General features: G+C 28.9%; 1 protein-coding gene across 1 annotated transcript; it reads left to right on the top strand.

Annotated features, from left to right (window-relative positions):
- On the top strand, positions 10,817-13,849 carry LOC104756266 (probable flavin-containing monooxygenase 1). The gene is made up of 5 exons (XM_010478828.1): positions 10,817-11,325; positions 11,698-11,938; positions 12,232-12,410; positions 12,499-12,848; positions 13,439-13,849. Exons 1-5 carry the CDS (start codon positions 10,873-10,875, stop codon positions 13,800-13,802), a joined length of 1,587 nt encoding a protein of 528 aa, XP_010477130.1. The 5' UTR covers positions 10,817-10,872; the 3' UTR covers positions 13,803-13,849.

The raw sequence follows: 14,767 nt of genomic DNA, 5'->3' as shown, positions 1-14,767 counted from the left end.
CGGCAACAAAACTTTTATTTATTTATTAGGTCAAAAACAGAAATAGTCACACATTCATGTATATACTTTAATAATTTTTAGTAGAAGTCAAATGTTATGAAGATTTTCAAGTGCTACGAAAAATATAAGAGAAAATCAACGGTTGGTTTCCCAAAGATGAAATTTTGTTGTTAGCTATATATATTTGATTAACGTGATCGATTGATCATGTTATAAAAAAAAGCATCTTCACATAGTGATCCGTTTTTAATTATGCAATGTTCTAGCTAGTTGCAGACAGAAAAAAAAAAATACTTTTAAACATACTTTGACGACAATGTACTTATCAACTACTATTGATCAATTAATATAGTTGTTACTTTAAGATCTTAATTAATGAAGTGTTGATTGTACTAGCAAGGAGCAAGTAGCAAGTAAACGCTCGCAGATTGTATATGTCTACAGAGACAAGGACACCCGCGTGAAAGTTTAAGAATAATACTTAGGTTCACCTGTAGGGGTGAACTTCTCCATTCACCCCCTCTTTGAGCCAATCAGAATTTTCTATCTAATATTTCATTTAAAAAATAAATTAAAATTAAATTCAAAAGCAAATCAAATTAAGGAAACAAATTCTGTATACTTTTAATTAAGGAAATNACCTGTCTTCTATTTGTTCTTAAATGATCAATGAAGTTGCATATCTCTCTATGACTCTTTTTATTTTACTGAGTTTGAAATGGGCCTCAAGTTTTAATTCTAAAGGCCCATTATTATTTCAACACTTATGCCTGCCTATCATTTGAATCATTTCCCATCATTGATACCCGTAAAACTATGCTTAGCATTATTCCTCTTGTTACATGTTGGTAATGTATTATTCTTTTTAGGCAGGGTTGGCAATTTTGTACAGGTAATATAACTCTGTCTCTTAGTTATAATTAAGATGATCCAGTTCCTTGATGTTGATCAAATTTATATCCACTCTGGGAATTCGATGGCTCTTGAGGAATATGCTAAATGCTGTATCATGTTACTAACTTTATACTCATATAGCTTTGATCCAAAGTTCCGACCCAACAAACCTAACTAAAGCAAGAACCTTCAAAATAGACTCTGATAACCAAGTTTCAACTATGTTTTATTGTAAAACTTTTTAGTTCCGTACGGCAACAAAACTTTTATTTATTTATTAGGTCAAAAACAGAAATAGTCACACATTCATGTATATACTTTAATAATTTTTAGTAGAAGTCAAATGTTATGAAGATTTTCAAGTGCTACGAAAAATATAAGAGAAAATCAACGGTTGGTTTCCCAAAGATGAAATTTTGTTGTTAGCTATATATATTTGATTAACGTGATCGATTGATCATGTTATAAAAAAAAGCATCTTCACATAGTGATCCGTTTTTAATTATGCAATGTTCTAGCTAGTTGCAGACAGAAAAAAAAAAATACTTTTAAACATACTTTGACGACAATGTACTTATCAACTACTATTGATCAATTAATATAGTTGTTACTTTAAGATCTTAATTAATGAAGTGTTGATTGTACTAGCAAGGAGCAAGTAGCAAGTAAACGCTCGCAGATTGTATATGTCTACAGAGACAAGGACACCCGCGTGAAAGTTTAAGAATAATACTTAGGTTCACCTGTAGGGGTGAACTTCTCCATTCACCCCCTCTTTGAGCCAATCAGAATTTTCTATCTAATATTTCATTTAAAAAATAAATTAAAATTAAATTCAAAAGCAAATCAAATTAAGGAAACAAATTCTGTATACTTTTAATTAAGGAAATTTAAATATTGGATTGGTTTAGATTTTTAAAATTTGAATAAAATTATATGTCGGTTTGGGTTTACAAATGAAGTGGTTAGGGTTTAGATTTTACAACTAAAACGAAATTATATGTCGGTTTGGGTTTACAAATAAGGTGGTTAGGGTTTAGATTTTACAATTCGAATGAAATTATATGTCGGTTTGGGTTCACAAATGAGATGGTTAGGGTTTAGATTTTACAAGTAGAACAAAATTATATGTCGGTTTGGGTTCACAAATGAGATGTTAGGGTTTAGATTTCACGATTAGAACGAAATTATATATCGGTTTGGGTTCACAAATGAAATGGTTAGGGTTTAGATTTTATATATGTCAGTTTGGGTTTATTAAAGAGCGGTTTAAATTTTTTAATTTTATAATAATANGTTGTTAGCTATATATATTTGATTAACGTGATCGATTGATCATGTTATAAAAAAAAGCATCTTCACATAGTGATCCGTTTTTAATTATGCAATGTTCTAGCTAGTTGCAGACAGAAAAAAAAAAATACTTTTAAACATACTTTGACGACAATGTACTTATCAACTACTATTGATCAATTAATATAGTTGTTACTTTAAGATCTTAATTAATGAAGTGTTGATTGTACTAGCAAGGAGCAAGTAGCAAGTAAACGCTCGCAGATTGTATATGTCTACAGAGACAAGGACACCCGCGTGAAAGTTTAAGAATAATACTTAGGTTCACCTGTAGGGGTGAACTTCTCCATTCACCCCCTCTTTGAGCCAATCAGAATTTTCTATCTAATATTTCATTTAAAAAATAAATTAAAATTAAATTCAAAAGCAAATCAAATTAAGGAAACAAATTCTGTATACTTTTAATTAAGGAAATTTAAATATTGGATTGGTTTAGATTTTTAAAATTTGAATAAAATTATATGTCGGTTTGGGTTTACAAATGAAGTGGTTAGGGTTTAGATTTTACAACTAAAACGAAATTATATGTCGGTTTGGGTTTACAAATAAGGTGGTTAGGGTTTAGATTTTACAATTCGAATGAAATTATATGTCGGTTTGGGTTCACAAATGAGATGGTTAGGGTTTAGATTTTACAAGTAGAACAAAATTATATGTCGGTTTGGGTTCACAAATGAGATGTTAGGGTTTAGATTTCACGATTAGAACGAAATTATATATCGGTTTGGGTTCACAAATGAAATGGTTAGGGTTTAGATTTTATATATGTCAGTTTGGGTTTATTAAAGAGCGGTTTAAATTTTTTAATTTTATAATAATATATACAGATTTTATTTCCTTATTTTATAAGGGGGTGAATGGAGAGGTTCAGCCCTAGGGGTGAACCCAAGTATTGTTCAAAGTTTAATAGTATATAAATTCGTACACAGATGATTAATTTAAACAATAAATGTTTGTTTAATATAAGTATATATAATATATATGTATAAAAAAAAATATGTATAGCCTTGCAAAAAAAAAACTGTTATATATGTTAATGGCAAACACTGTATCATAATTATTAATTAAAATGAGAAATTTTGAAACTATAATTACTGGAGGTAAAATTATTAACATGCTGTATCCCCTATATATTAATAATAGAGAAGCACATTTTAAAAAAAACTGATGTGTCGCCGCCAGAGAGAGTTCGAGATATATTTAGCTATTTAATCTCATTTAGATTTATTATTTTCAACTATATGCTATTGTGTTTTTGAAAAAAAAAAAAAGACAAATGTGTTATTCTTAAAAACTTTATCACATAACTTTATTAATATTAATTAATTTTAAGCTTTAGACATATTTTATATATTAGAAAATGATTTATTGGAATGCATGTGTAACCCACTCGGATCTCACAAATTCAAGCGGAACGGATGCAAAGACATTTTGCGGCTCAAAATATTTAAACCCGTTACGGGATGGCTTAGCGGACAGATTTGACCGGATTATCAATTTTATTTAAATTATCCGGTTCATGTAATTTTAGTTTTTTGCTATCGTTATCTGATATGATAGTTCAAGATTTTGATAAAAAAATCTAACGATCACTAATTCGATCCACATTTTATCCAAATCCGTCATTATGTCAATCTAAAATTTATGGTGAAACGATTATTATTTTAAATTTTCATAGACTTGATGAATTCAAACCAATATAAATTTAAATGTTATTCTAAATAAATATATTTACAAATGTAATAAATCAAACAAAAATTTCACTACGTGCAACAGCACCAATTATTACCTAGTTATACTAGTATACCTTTGGTATTTTATATCGCTTTCTTTGTCTCTTCATTTTTTTATATTGAAAAGCAGATATAAGATACTTATTAATTAGGACCACACCAAATAGACCTGCAGTTATATACTTATACGCATGTAACAAAGACAAGAAGTAAAGTAATTAAGATATCAATCGTAAGACAATTGATTCGTACCAAACAATAAAAATGATACATTGAATTCACTCTCTCCCTTTATAATTTTCTCGAACCATATTCCTAACTTTCTCTCCTCTAATTTGAGTTCAAACTCCTCATTTTCTTTGTTACTTCCTCCTCTTTTCCATTTTATCATATCATATATATGTATGACTATATATACATATAAGTACTATATATATCTAACAAGTATATATCTCTATATATATATATATATATATATATCATGCTCATCATTATTGGATATTACTCATTTTAAGTGCTTTGAGTATGGAACCAATTGGACTCGGCTAATCAACCAAATAATTTGTATTAAAATAATTTTACGTGAATAATTAATTATAAAATTTGAGACTAGTTTATTGTTTTCTTACTAAAATTCTGATACTGAATAATTGACCATATATATAGTTGATTAAGTATACTTGTGAGTTGTGACTTGGTCACTTAGCTTAATTTTTTTTATTTTTTTGTGCTTTTACGTCTGACTTGAAGATTCTCCACGTTCAGGACTAAAAGTTGTTGGTTTACTCGGTACACATATTAATATTCTATACTGTTATGAGTTATGTGTATACAGTGTATACCTAAACATGCTATTATTGTAACTGATTAGTGATGATTCTCTATGGATTAGATATATAATATTATATATGTTTTTATAATGTTACGCACTTGACTTAGCATATATAACAGAAAATAAGGACAAATGTATTTTGTTTCTTCCTACATGCATGCTAAATTGCTAATAATACTAACAGCTATCGCAAATGACAAAAATAAGTAAATAAATAAGCAGAAAATTGGTCTGAATATGCGTGTATGAAAAGAAACATATATGTAAATTCAATATATTTTATTAATTCGAAAGAAAAGAAAAAGAAAAATTTACATAAGCACGTACGTCAATAATGTATGGACATCTATATATATTTGATACAAATAATCCACATTATTCTTTTTTTTTATCATCAAATAATTTCATCTTAATCAAATTTATAGTATAGTTTAGTGTTTAGCCAATATAAACTTATCATGTCTGAAAATGGTAACTGAACCAAATTTATTTTATTGGTTTCATTAATATATAATGATAAAAAGAGTAAAAATAATGGTAAAAGATAAAATGGTAAACGATTACAAAATTATTAAAAGAAGTAAAAAGGCAGAGAAAAGAGTTTTATACCATTTTACAAAATTATTATCGCATCGTGATCGTGTATATGTTACCAATAAAACACATAATATAAATGAATTTAGACTCAGTTTTCTCAAGATATATACAGTTAAAAATGATGACTTAAGTATTGTGGGATTCTAACCAAAAGGTATTATAATGTGGTTATACAATTCATAGTTATGCTTATGTGTGAAAATCTCAAAATATAAACAATAAGGCTAGAGGATGTAAAAAAAAAATAAGGCGAGACTTTTTTCAAAACTTGCGTGGACACGTACCTAAGAATTAAGAACTTGATTGTTATTGTAATTAGATTTTAAGAATAAAGATTTAGTCCAAGATTAGTAGTCTAGAGACATGAAAAGAGACAGTATACTGATTAGAGACAGTATACTTGCGTGAACTACGTAGTTAGGCCTCACATGATCTAGACAGAAAATAAGTGTTATGATTAAAGGGTAGACCAATAATCATATATATAAAAGTAGAGTTTCAGTCTCTCTTTATTGGTCCACTTGGCAATGCAATTTTAATAAAAAATAAAATTATATTAAAACACAAATTTAAAACAATTAATTTTCACATTAAACTCACATAATATAAAACTGAAATCTTTATAGCTTCTCCCTATAAATTATGCATTAACTTTATTTCTCCACTAAGTTGTATTAATCAATTGTATTAAAACAAAACAATAAATTAGAATTGTAACTCTCATTTTTCTAAATGTAATTTTTCATTATTTCTCTTCCTATAAATACTCATTATCTTATTCTCTTAGTCTATCACTCTTTCATTCTCTCATCTTCTTCCACTACTCTCAAATCTCTTTTTTGTTTTGTTTTGTTTTGTTTTGTATTTTTTTTTGTTATTGTTGTTGTATGGGTTATAAAAAATCAAATCAAATATCATTGTAAAAGCTTAGTTTTAGAGTTTGTATGATATGTATATCTTATATATTTATTTTAATCTTTTAAAATGTTTATCTCCATTTTCTATTTTATATTAACATCTTATAAGTCATTATTTTCATACTTCCTTACAATATTCACCACACAATAAGATCATAAAGTTGAAATGATCCATACGTAATTATCTATTATGTCTCTGGTAATCTCACATATTCATGTATCATTTTTAATAATTTATAAAGATCAATATAATATTTAAAGATCAATATAATTATCCATTTATCCATTTATAAAGACTATTTTGTTTTGTGATCCAATTGTTAAATCTGCAGAGATCAATATAATATATATATTTATTTTTTATGATTTGAGGTTGTTGAAAACAAAAAGAACATAATTAAACAATTGGTTTTTTGTGTCTTTAATCAAAATAAAAAATGATCAAAAAAAAAAAACATATTCAACTGGAACTTAAATATAAAAATAAAATATAATTTTAAAAATATCATTTCACTAAATTCTCTAAAGATGAAACCATTAGTATGAAATCTAGCACTATAAATTAAATTGATGAGAGAAAACCAAAAAAATATAAGTTATCCTTGGGATTTTAAAAATTATTGAGATTGAAGAATTCATATAATTTTATAAGAAAACTAATTTAGTTTGTCACTTAAAAAGTAATATTTTTTATTTTGAAATATTATGTGTAAGTGTTGAGTTTATATCAACAAACAACCAAATCATGTGAATTTTGATTCAGCCACTTGGTATTCCTTTTATTTTAGGTTATAAAAAATTAAAATATTTATTTATAATTAAAGACATGTAACTCCATTTAACTCAAATGTAACTCCTATCCAATAATTGTACATTAATTCATTCCTCCTACTAACTTATTATCTTTCAAGAGAAATTATTTTTGGTTAAATTTTAATATTTTTTATTTATTTTGGTTGGCTAAACTTATATTCATATTTTGGTTGGCTAAATTAATATATTTCTCATGTAAAATTATTGTTTATAATATATTTCTCATTTCAAAGTTTAAAGCAATATATCATATATATAAAAGTAAGGTTTTGGTCTCTCCTTATTGGTTGATTTTCATTTAATGTTTTCTAATTTTTTTTATTTTTTTATTTGCTTTCTAATTGCTTTAAACAATATTTAAGATCCAATAAACACAATACATTTAACTCACACATTAAAATAAAATTATAACTGAAAATAAAATAAATTATGCATTAATCATATTCTACCACTCAATTTTATTCAAACACAATAAATTACTATTGTAACTCCATAGTTCTAAATGTAACTTCAATCATTTCTTATCATATAAATAAGCATTCTATCAATCTATCATTCTCTCATATTGACATTCTTTTACTATCTCATTTTCACATTCTCTCATTCTCTTCTACAATACCTCAAATCATTTTTCATGTTTTTTTGTTATTTTTGATTTCTTATTTTTGTTGTATGGGTTGTAAAAAAAAATGAAATATCATTGTAAATTGTTAATGCTAAATTTTAATTTTAGAGACTACATGATATATATTTTACATTGTTCTTATTTTAAAAGATTTATCTCCTTTATCTAATTTGGATTATTATCTTATAAGTAATCATTCTCTCTTCCTCTCCCACCAATATCAAATGTTGTTATATCTCATATGTGTTGTAAGAGTTTGATTCTATATTTTAATTTAGAAAGTATTATATATATATAGATATTACATTGTTCTATTTTTTAAAGATTCATCTCCATTATCTAATTTGGATTACCATCTTATAGTAAACATTCTCTCCTCCTCTCCTACCAATATCAAATGTTGTTATATCTCATATGTGTTGTAACTTGTAAGAGTTTGATTCTATATTTTAATGTAGAAAGTATTATATATATTTAACATTGTTTTCAATTTTTATTTTATTTATATAAAAAAATATTTCTTTTATATTTCTTGCCTTTCTAATCTATTCATATTTATTTTTTAAATTTGCATAGTTAAATTTTAATTCACATATGTTGGTTTTAACAAAACAATCAACTTTATTTGAGAATTAGATGTTCCTATTCATTTTTAAACGATCAATGTGTAACATATAAGCATTTTGTCTTGCAATCACAAGTTCCATTTCCATTGCTTAACTCCATGGTTAAACTATAATATATGTTGTCCTATTTGTAGGAATAACAACATACTTATTTAATTTATTTAAAAGAGCAGATGATTAAACGAAATAAACATTTCTCCAAATTTTATAATTCAATCAGTGAGTGTACTTATTACTTTGAAAAACTTTTACATTGAAGTTCATAAAATCATATAAGAAAACTAAAATACTATATCACTTCAAATTTGGAAAGAAACACTTGGTATTCCTTTTAAAAAAAGTCAAGACACATATAAAAATTTATTAATATTTAACTCACTTTAAAGACATTAAAGTTCATTTAACTCAAAAATAACTTCTATCCAATAATTTCATACATTCCTCCCACAAATAAAAATATATATATATATATGATCAAGATTGTATTTAAATATTACATAATTTTTTAGTTAGCTAAATTTATAGTCACATATATACAATATATATATATAAGAATTTATATTACTTATTAACACCATAATTCGACCCATTATTTGCTTAACTCAATATTGGTTTCAAAGTCAACTAAAGAAAAACAGAAACGTTCTTGTTGATATTAGACCAAAACATGGGCATACAAACATAATCACTTACACGGAAGATCTTTTAGAAAAATAACTTATTATTGCAACATCAACGTATGAAGGGTTTATATAAGCAGATAATTAGAAAATCTGTAATACAATAAATGTATTGGAAACAATATCAGTCAATGATAAGATTGGATCGTCAAAAACAAGAAACAACATTTTCATAATTCATAAAAAATAAACGCCACAATTATACACATCTGAACGAAATGGTATAAACATATAGTATATAAATAAAAGTGACGGCAAAACCCGTATCTGCCTAATTAAAACGAAATTATACAAAAGAGAAAATGAAAAAGACAAAAAAACAAGAAAGTGCCAACTATACCACAACCCACGCGTTGCGTGGGGAAGCACCCTAGTGATTAATGAAAACAAACTCACAAAGTCTATCGACCAAAGACAATTCATAGAGCGATATTAGAATTTTCTTTTTTTATTCGTTTTTCTTGTTGATGATTAAAACTAAAGATCTTGTATTATATGGCGGCAACAGTAACACTGAAATCTTTTATATCGTCATTGTCTCATTGACGTCTTTCGGGCCGGTTGGTTTACGTTTCTTTTATTCTGACAGTATCATGACTTGTGAGAATAAGTATGCAACTCAGGTGGATAACAAAAGAGGGTTAATTTAAGTAAATGACTATGAACTTTTTTTTATGCTTTTTCATAAAACAAACATATTAAGTATGTATAAAGCATTAAAAACCAAACAGTATCATCACCCTCCAAATTACGGTATATGTGGTATGAGGAAAGATACGCAAGAATTTTCTCAGAACAAAGACTTCTGTAATTTTTTTTTTTTTTTTTTTGACAATCAACTTCTGTAATTACTCTCCGATGACTTATTGATCGAACACTAAGGGATCGCCAGCTCACCATCAATTCGGACCAGCTTCTTGTGCGGAAATCACACTATAAGCTTATCTTCGTTGGACTCTATCAAATACTTTTATTTTAGATCATTTTACGTTCTAAATGTTATGTTGTTCTCTTTGTTTTTACCTCACTCAGTCGTGGAGAACATTTTCTTTACCAATGAAGAAACAATATGTTGAGTCCTTCTGAGCGCCCGGTCAAATTACTTATTCGTAATTAAACACACACACACAATCTTCCTTGATAAACAATTCTTTATAAGATTAAGTCATCTGATGAATCTACACAGATATAAATTTTGTTACTGAGGGGAAAAAATGATAGTAAAAAAAAAGTTTTATCGAGAGTCATATTTACAAAGGAAAATATTTATAGAAAACGAAATCAGATCGGAATATATGATCGAGTTTTTTTTAATAGAATCCTATATTATATAATAAAGTCAAGTTATAGACTATTAAGTTAAAAGACTATTTTAACAAAAGAGAAAATATTCCATTAGACTTCTTGAAAGTACTTAGAAATTTAACACGAACAAATACTTTTTTTTTGTGTGCAACACAAGCAAATACAAAGAGCAAATTAATTTAATCACAACGCACGCTTGCAGAAATTTCCTCACAACAACCACCAAATTTCTCAACGCAATATAAAAATAAAAATAAAAATAAAAATTACCTTAGATATTTCAACCCGGCCTCCTCCAAAACTAACTAATATTCAAAAGCACGTGCCCCCTGACAAAACCGATTCCCAACCCGACACAAGAATAACCGACCCGACCCAATAACACTATATAAATTAAACATGTCCCATGCAAACTCACAAACAACTCAAAACACTCTTCATCAAAACTATTTCTCTCTCTCTCTCTCTCTCTCTCTCCCAAGCATAAATCTCTCCAAATGGCTTCTAACTACAATAAGCTTACTTCTTCGAGAGTAGCGATCATCGGTGCCGGTGTGAGCGGTTTAGCTGCTGCTAAGAACTTAGCTCATCACAACCCGACCGTATTCGAAGCCTCGGATTCAGTCGGAGGTGTTTGGAGGAGCTGCACTTACGAGACGACCAAGTTACAATCGGCTCGAGTTGATTACGAGTTCTCTGACTTTCCATGGCCCAATAGAGATGACCCTACTTTCCCATCTTACGTCGAGATACTAGATTACTTGGAATCTTATGCTAAGCATTTTGATCTTCTCAAGTTCATGAAGTTTGGCTCTAAGGTCATCGAAGTTAGGTTCACCGGTGACGGCGAAACTCCTCAGATGGTTGACCTTGGTGCTTACGGCAACTTGTTGCCCGGAAAACCAGTGTGGGAAGTTGCCGTTCAAACCGGAGATTCTGGAGATATTCAGGTCTGTTTGATAACTCTCTTTACATGTTTTCAGCTTCAACTTGTTGCCGTTCAAACCATTAATGGTGCATTCGCATATATTCAAAATAGTTTCTTTAACGATTGTATTTCGGTAAATTTGAAGCTGATGCATGGTCTCAAACTGTCATGTAGATCACACTGCTTTTTTTTAATATATACATCATACATGAATTAAAATATGTGTTAGTTACTATTTACTAATATTAATACATTTTTTATGTAAAAACTGCATAGAACTTCCAAATAGTTTTTGAAAACTACTACATGCATGCATCATTAACTCGATTGAGTACTTACGTCTATTAGTGAGTTTTTTGTATAACGTTTTTGTTATTAATGTGTGCGAGCGCAGTGGCATGCATTTGAGTTCGTGGTAGTGTGTACCGGAAAATTCGGCGATGTTCCAAGAATACCGGCTTTTCCGGCAATGAAAGGGCCGGAGATATTCAAAGGAAAGGTGTTGCATTCGATGGATTACTGCAAGTTAGGGAAAGAAGAAGCTTCTAGTCTCCTCCATGGCAAAAAAGTTGCTGTCATCGGCTTCAAGAAATCCGTCATCGATTTGGCTTTAGAGTCTGCTTTAGCTAATCAAGGTACGTACATGATATATATTCGTTTAAGTTCTCTTTGATCCACAAAAGTCTTTGTTAAATAATACTTAATTAGCTTCACTCTAACAATTGGCACAAGTCAAAATAAAATAAAAAATAATAGCAATAATCGTCTTTGCTAAGTATATATAAATAATTATTCTCGGTTGGACCAGACCGTTAATATACTATTTGACACAAACAATAAAACAATGGTGGTGAGGACAACGCATTAGTTTACAATCACCATATAATATGATTTCAATAACTAATTAAACTTTTTAAAAATTATGCAGGAGAAGGAGGAAAAGCATGCACAATGGTGGTGAGAACAACACATTGGGTGTTTCCACATTATTGGGTGTGGGGACTACCATTCTTCTTGTTCTACTCAACAAGAGCTTCTCAGTTCCTCCATGATAGGCCTAACCAAAGTTTCCTTAGAACTCTCTTTTGCCTCCTCTTCTCTCTTCTGGTTAGTGATCTTAAAACCCCTTCTTATACTTCTCTATAAATTGTGCTATGAAATTTTATAAGTTTTTAAAACATATATGTGAAAACAGCGTGCTGCGGTTTCCAAATTCATCGAAGCATATGTTATGTGGAAGCTACCTCTAGCGAAATATGGTCTTAAACCGGACCATTCTTTCGAGGAAGACTATGCTTCTTGTCAAATGGCGATCGTACCGGAGAACTTCTTTGAGGAAGCGGATAAAGGGATGATCCGGTTTAAGAAAGCTTCAAAGTGGTGCTTTTATGATGATGGGATTGAGTTTGATGATGGGACTACGCTAGAAGCTGATGTCGTGATACTTGCGACTGGTTATGATGGCAAGAAGAAGCTCAAAGCCATCGTTCCTGAACCTTTTCGAACTTGGCTTGAGTTTCCATGCGGTGTCATGCCTTTATACAGGTACATATTGATACACATAAAAATACTCATGAAATTTTGACCATATAATATGAGTAACAAAAACTAAAAAATATCTTTCAGGGGAACAATCCATCCATTGATACCGAACATGGGTTTCGTGGGATACGTCCAAAGCAACTCGAACTTACACACATCAGAGCTACGTTCAATGTGGCTTAGCCGGCTCGTGGATGAGAAATTCAGATTACCAAGCAAAGAGAAAATGTTGGATCAATTCTTCAAGGAAATGGGAGTGACGAGAAGATCAAGCAGATTCTACAAACGTCATTGCATTTCCACTTTCAGCATCCAACATGCCGATGATTTNGGAAAGCTTCAAAGTGGTGCTTTTATGATGATGGGATTGAGTTTGATGATGGGACTACGCTAGAAGCTGATGTCGTGATACTTGCGACTGGTTATGATGGCAAGAAGAAGCTCAAAGCCATCGTTCCTGAACCTTTTCGAACTTGGCTTGAGTTTCCATGCGGTGTCATGCCTTTATACAGGTACATATTGATACACATAAAAATACTCATGAAATTTTGACCATATAATATGAGTAACAAAAACTAAAAAATATCTTTCAGGGGAACAATCCATCCATTGATACCGAACATGGGTTTCGTGGGATACGTCCAAAGCAACTCGAACTTACACACATCAGAGCTACGTTCAATGTGGCTAAGCCGGCTCGTGGATGAGAAATTCAGATTACCAAGCAAAGAGAAAATGTTGGATCAATTCTTCAAGGAAATGGGAGTGACGAGAAGATCAAGCAGATTCTACAAACGTCATTGCATTTCCACTTTCAGCATCCAACATGCCGATGATTTGTGCAACGACATGGGAGTCAACCCTTGGCGTAAATCCAATTTGCTCCTTGAAGCTTTTAGTCCTTATGGTTCTCAAGATTACCGACTCGATCAAGAAGAAGAAGATGCCTCAAACTAAATTGATGAATGTATTATGAAATGAAATTATTTATGAATAATTGTGTGTGGATGTATAATATATAATATAATGTCAATGAATAAAGGAATAAAATATATGTGTTTAAGTTTCATGAGATTTTATAAATAGAAACAAATCTATATAATAATAACAATCCGAATAAATGCGACCAATAGTTGTGCTTTTAACAATCTTTCACTTATTCACTTTTAGGGGGTGGTATTGGATTCTAATTTATGAAGATTTTTGAAAAGTTCAACAAAATCATTAAAAGTGAATAAGTGAAAGATTGTTAAAGATTGCTAGAGAGTTTTGTTGATTAGTTTTCTAAAATCTTGTAAAGTCTTCCAACAATTCCTGTATTTTTGTGATACTTTCCATGACTTTATTTTGTAAAGAAAGTGTCTAAAATCACGAACCAATAACATAATAATTGAACTCATTAACAATCCTAGATTCTTTTGTTTTAATTGAATAACACAAAACTTTTAATGACTTTATAAAAGTCTGAATCCAATAACCCAATTTTTTAAAGATTTTAAATGATTTTTTACAAATCACAAACTAATAACACTAAACTTTAACAGAGTTTAACAAAATCTTGATCTAATAACAACAGATTCTACATAACATTTAAAATCTTTAAAAATTTATTCAAATCTCAAACCAATAACCCCCACTTAATGATTTTATTGAACTTTTCACAAATCTTCATAAATTAGAATCCAATACCACCCCCTTACTTTTAAAAATTTTGATTGGTTTACAATTTTTTAAAATTAATTAGTAATTTTCAGCCATAATTAATTAGAGAGAAAATATATCTTTTTTTTTGGAAATTTATAATTATTTGAAAGATTTTATTAAAAAATTAAAAATTTATTTTAAGACTAGTGACATAACAATGTAATTTTTCACATTTTATAAGATTAGTTTTATATTTATACTTCTCAATTAATATTAAT

This window comes from Camelina sativa, chromosome 17 (assembly GCF_000633955.1).
Source record: "Camelina sativa cultivar DH55 chromosome 17, Cs, whole genome shotgun sequence".
NCBI lineage: Eukaryota > Viridiplantae > Streptophyta > Magnoliopsida > Brassicales > Brassicaceae > Camelina > Camelina sativa.
The sequence above is the reverse complement of the archived record's forward strand: the minus strand, read 5'-3'. Positions and strand labels throughout refer to the sequence as shown.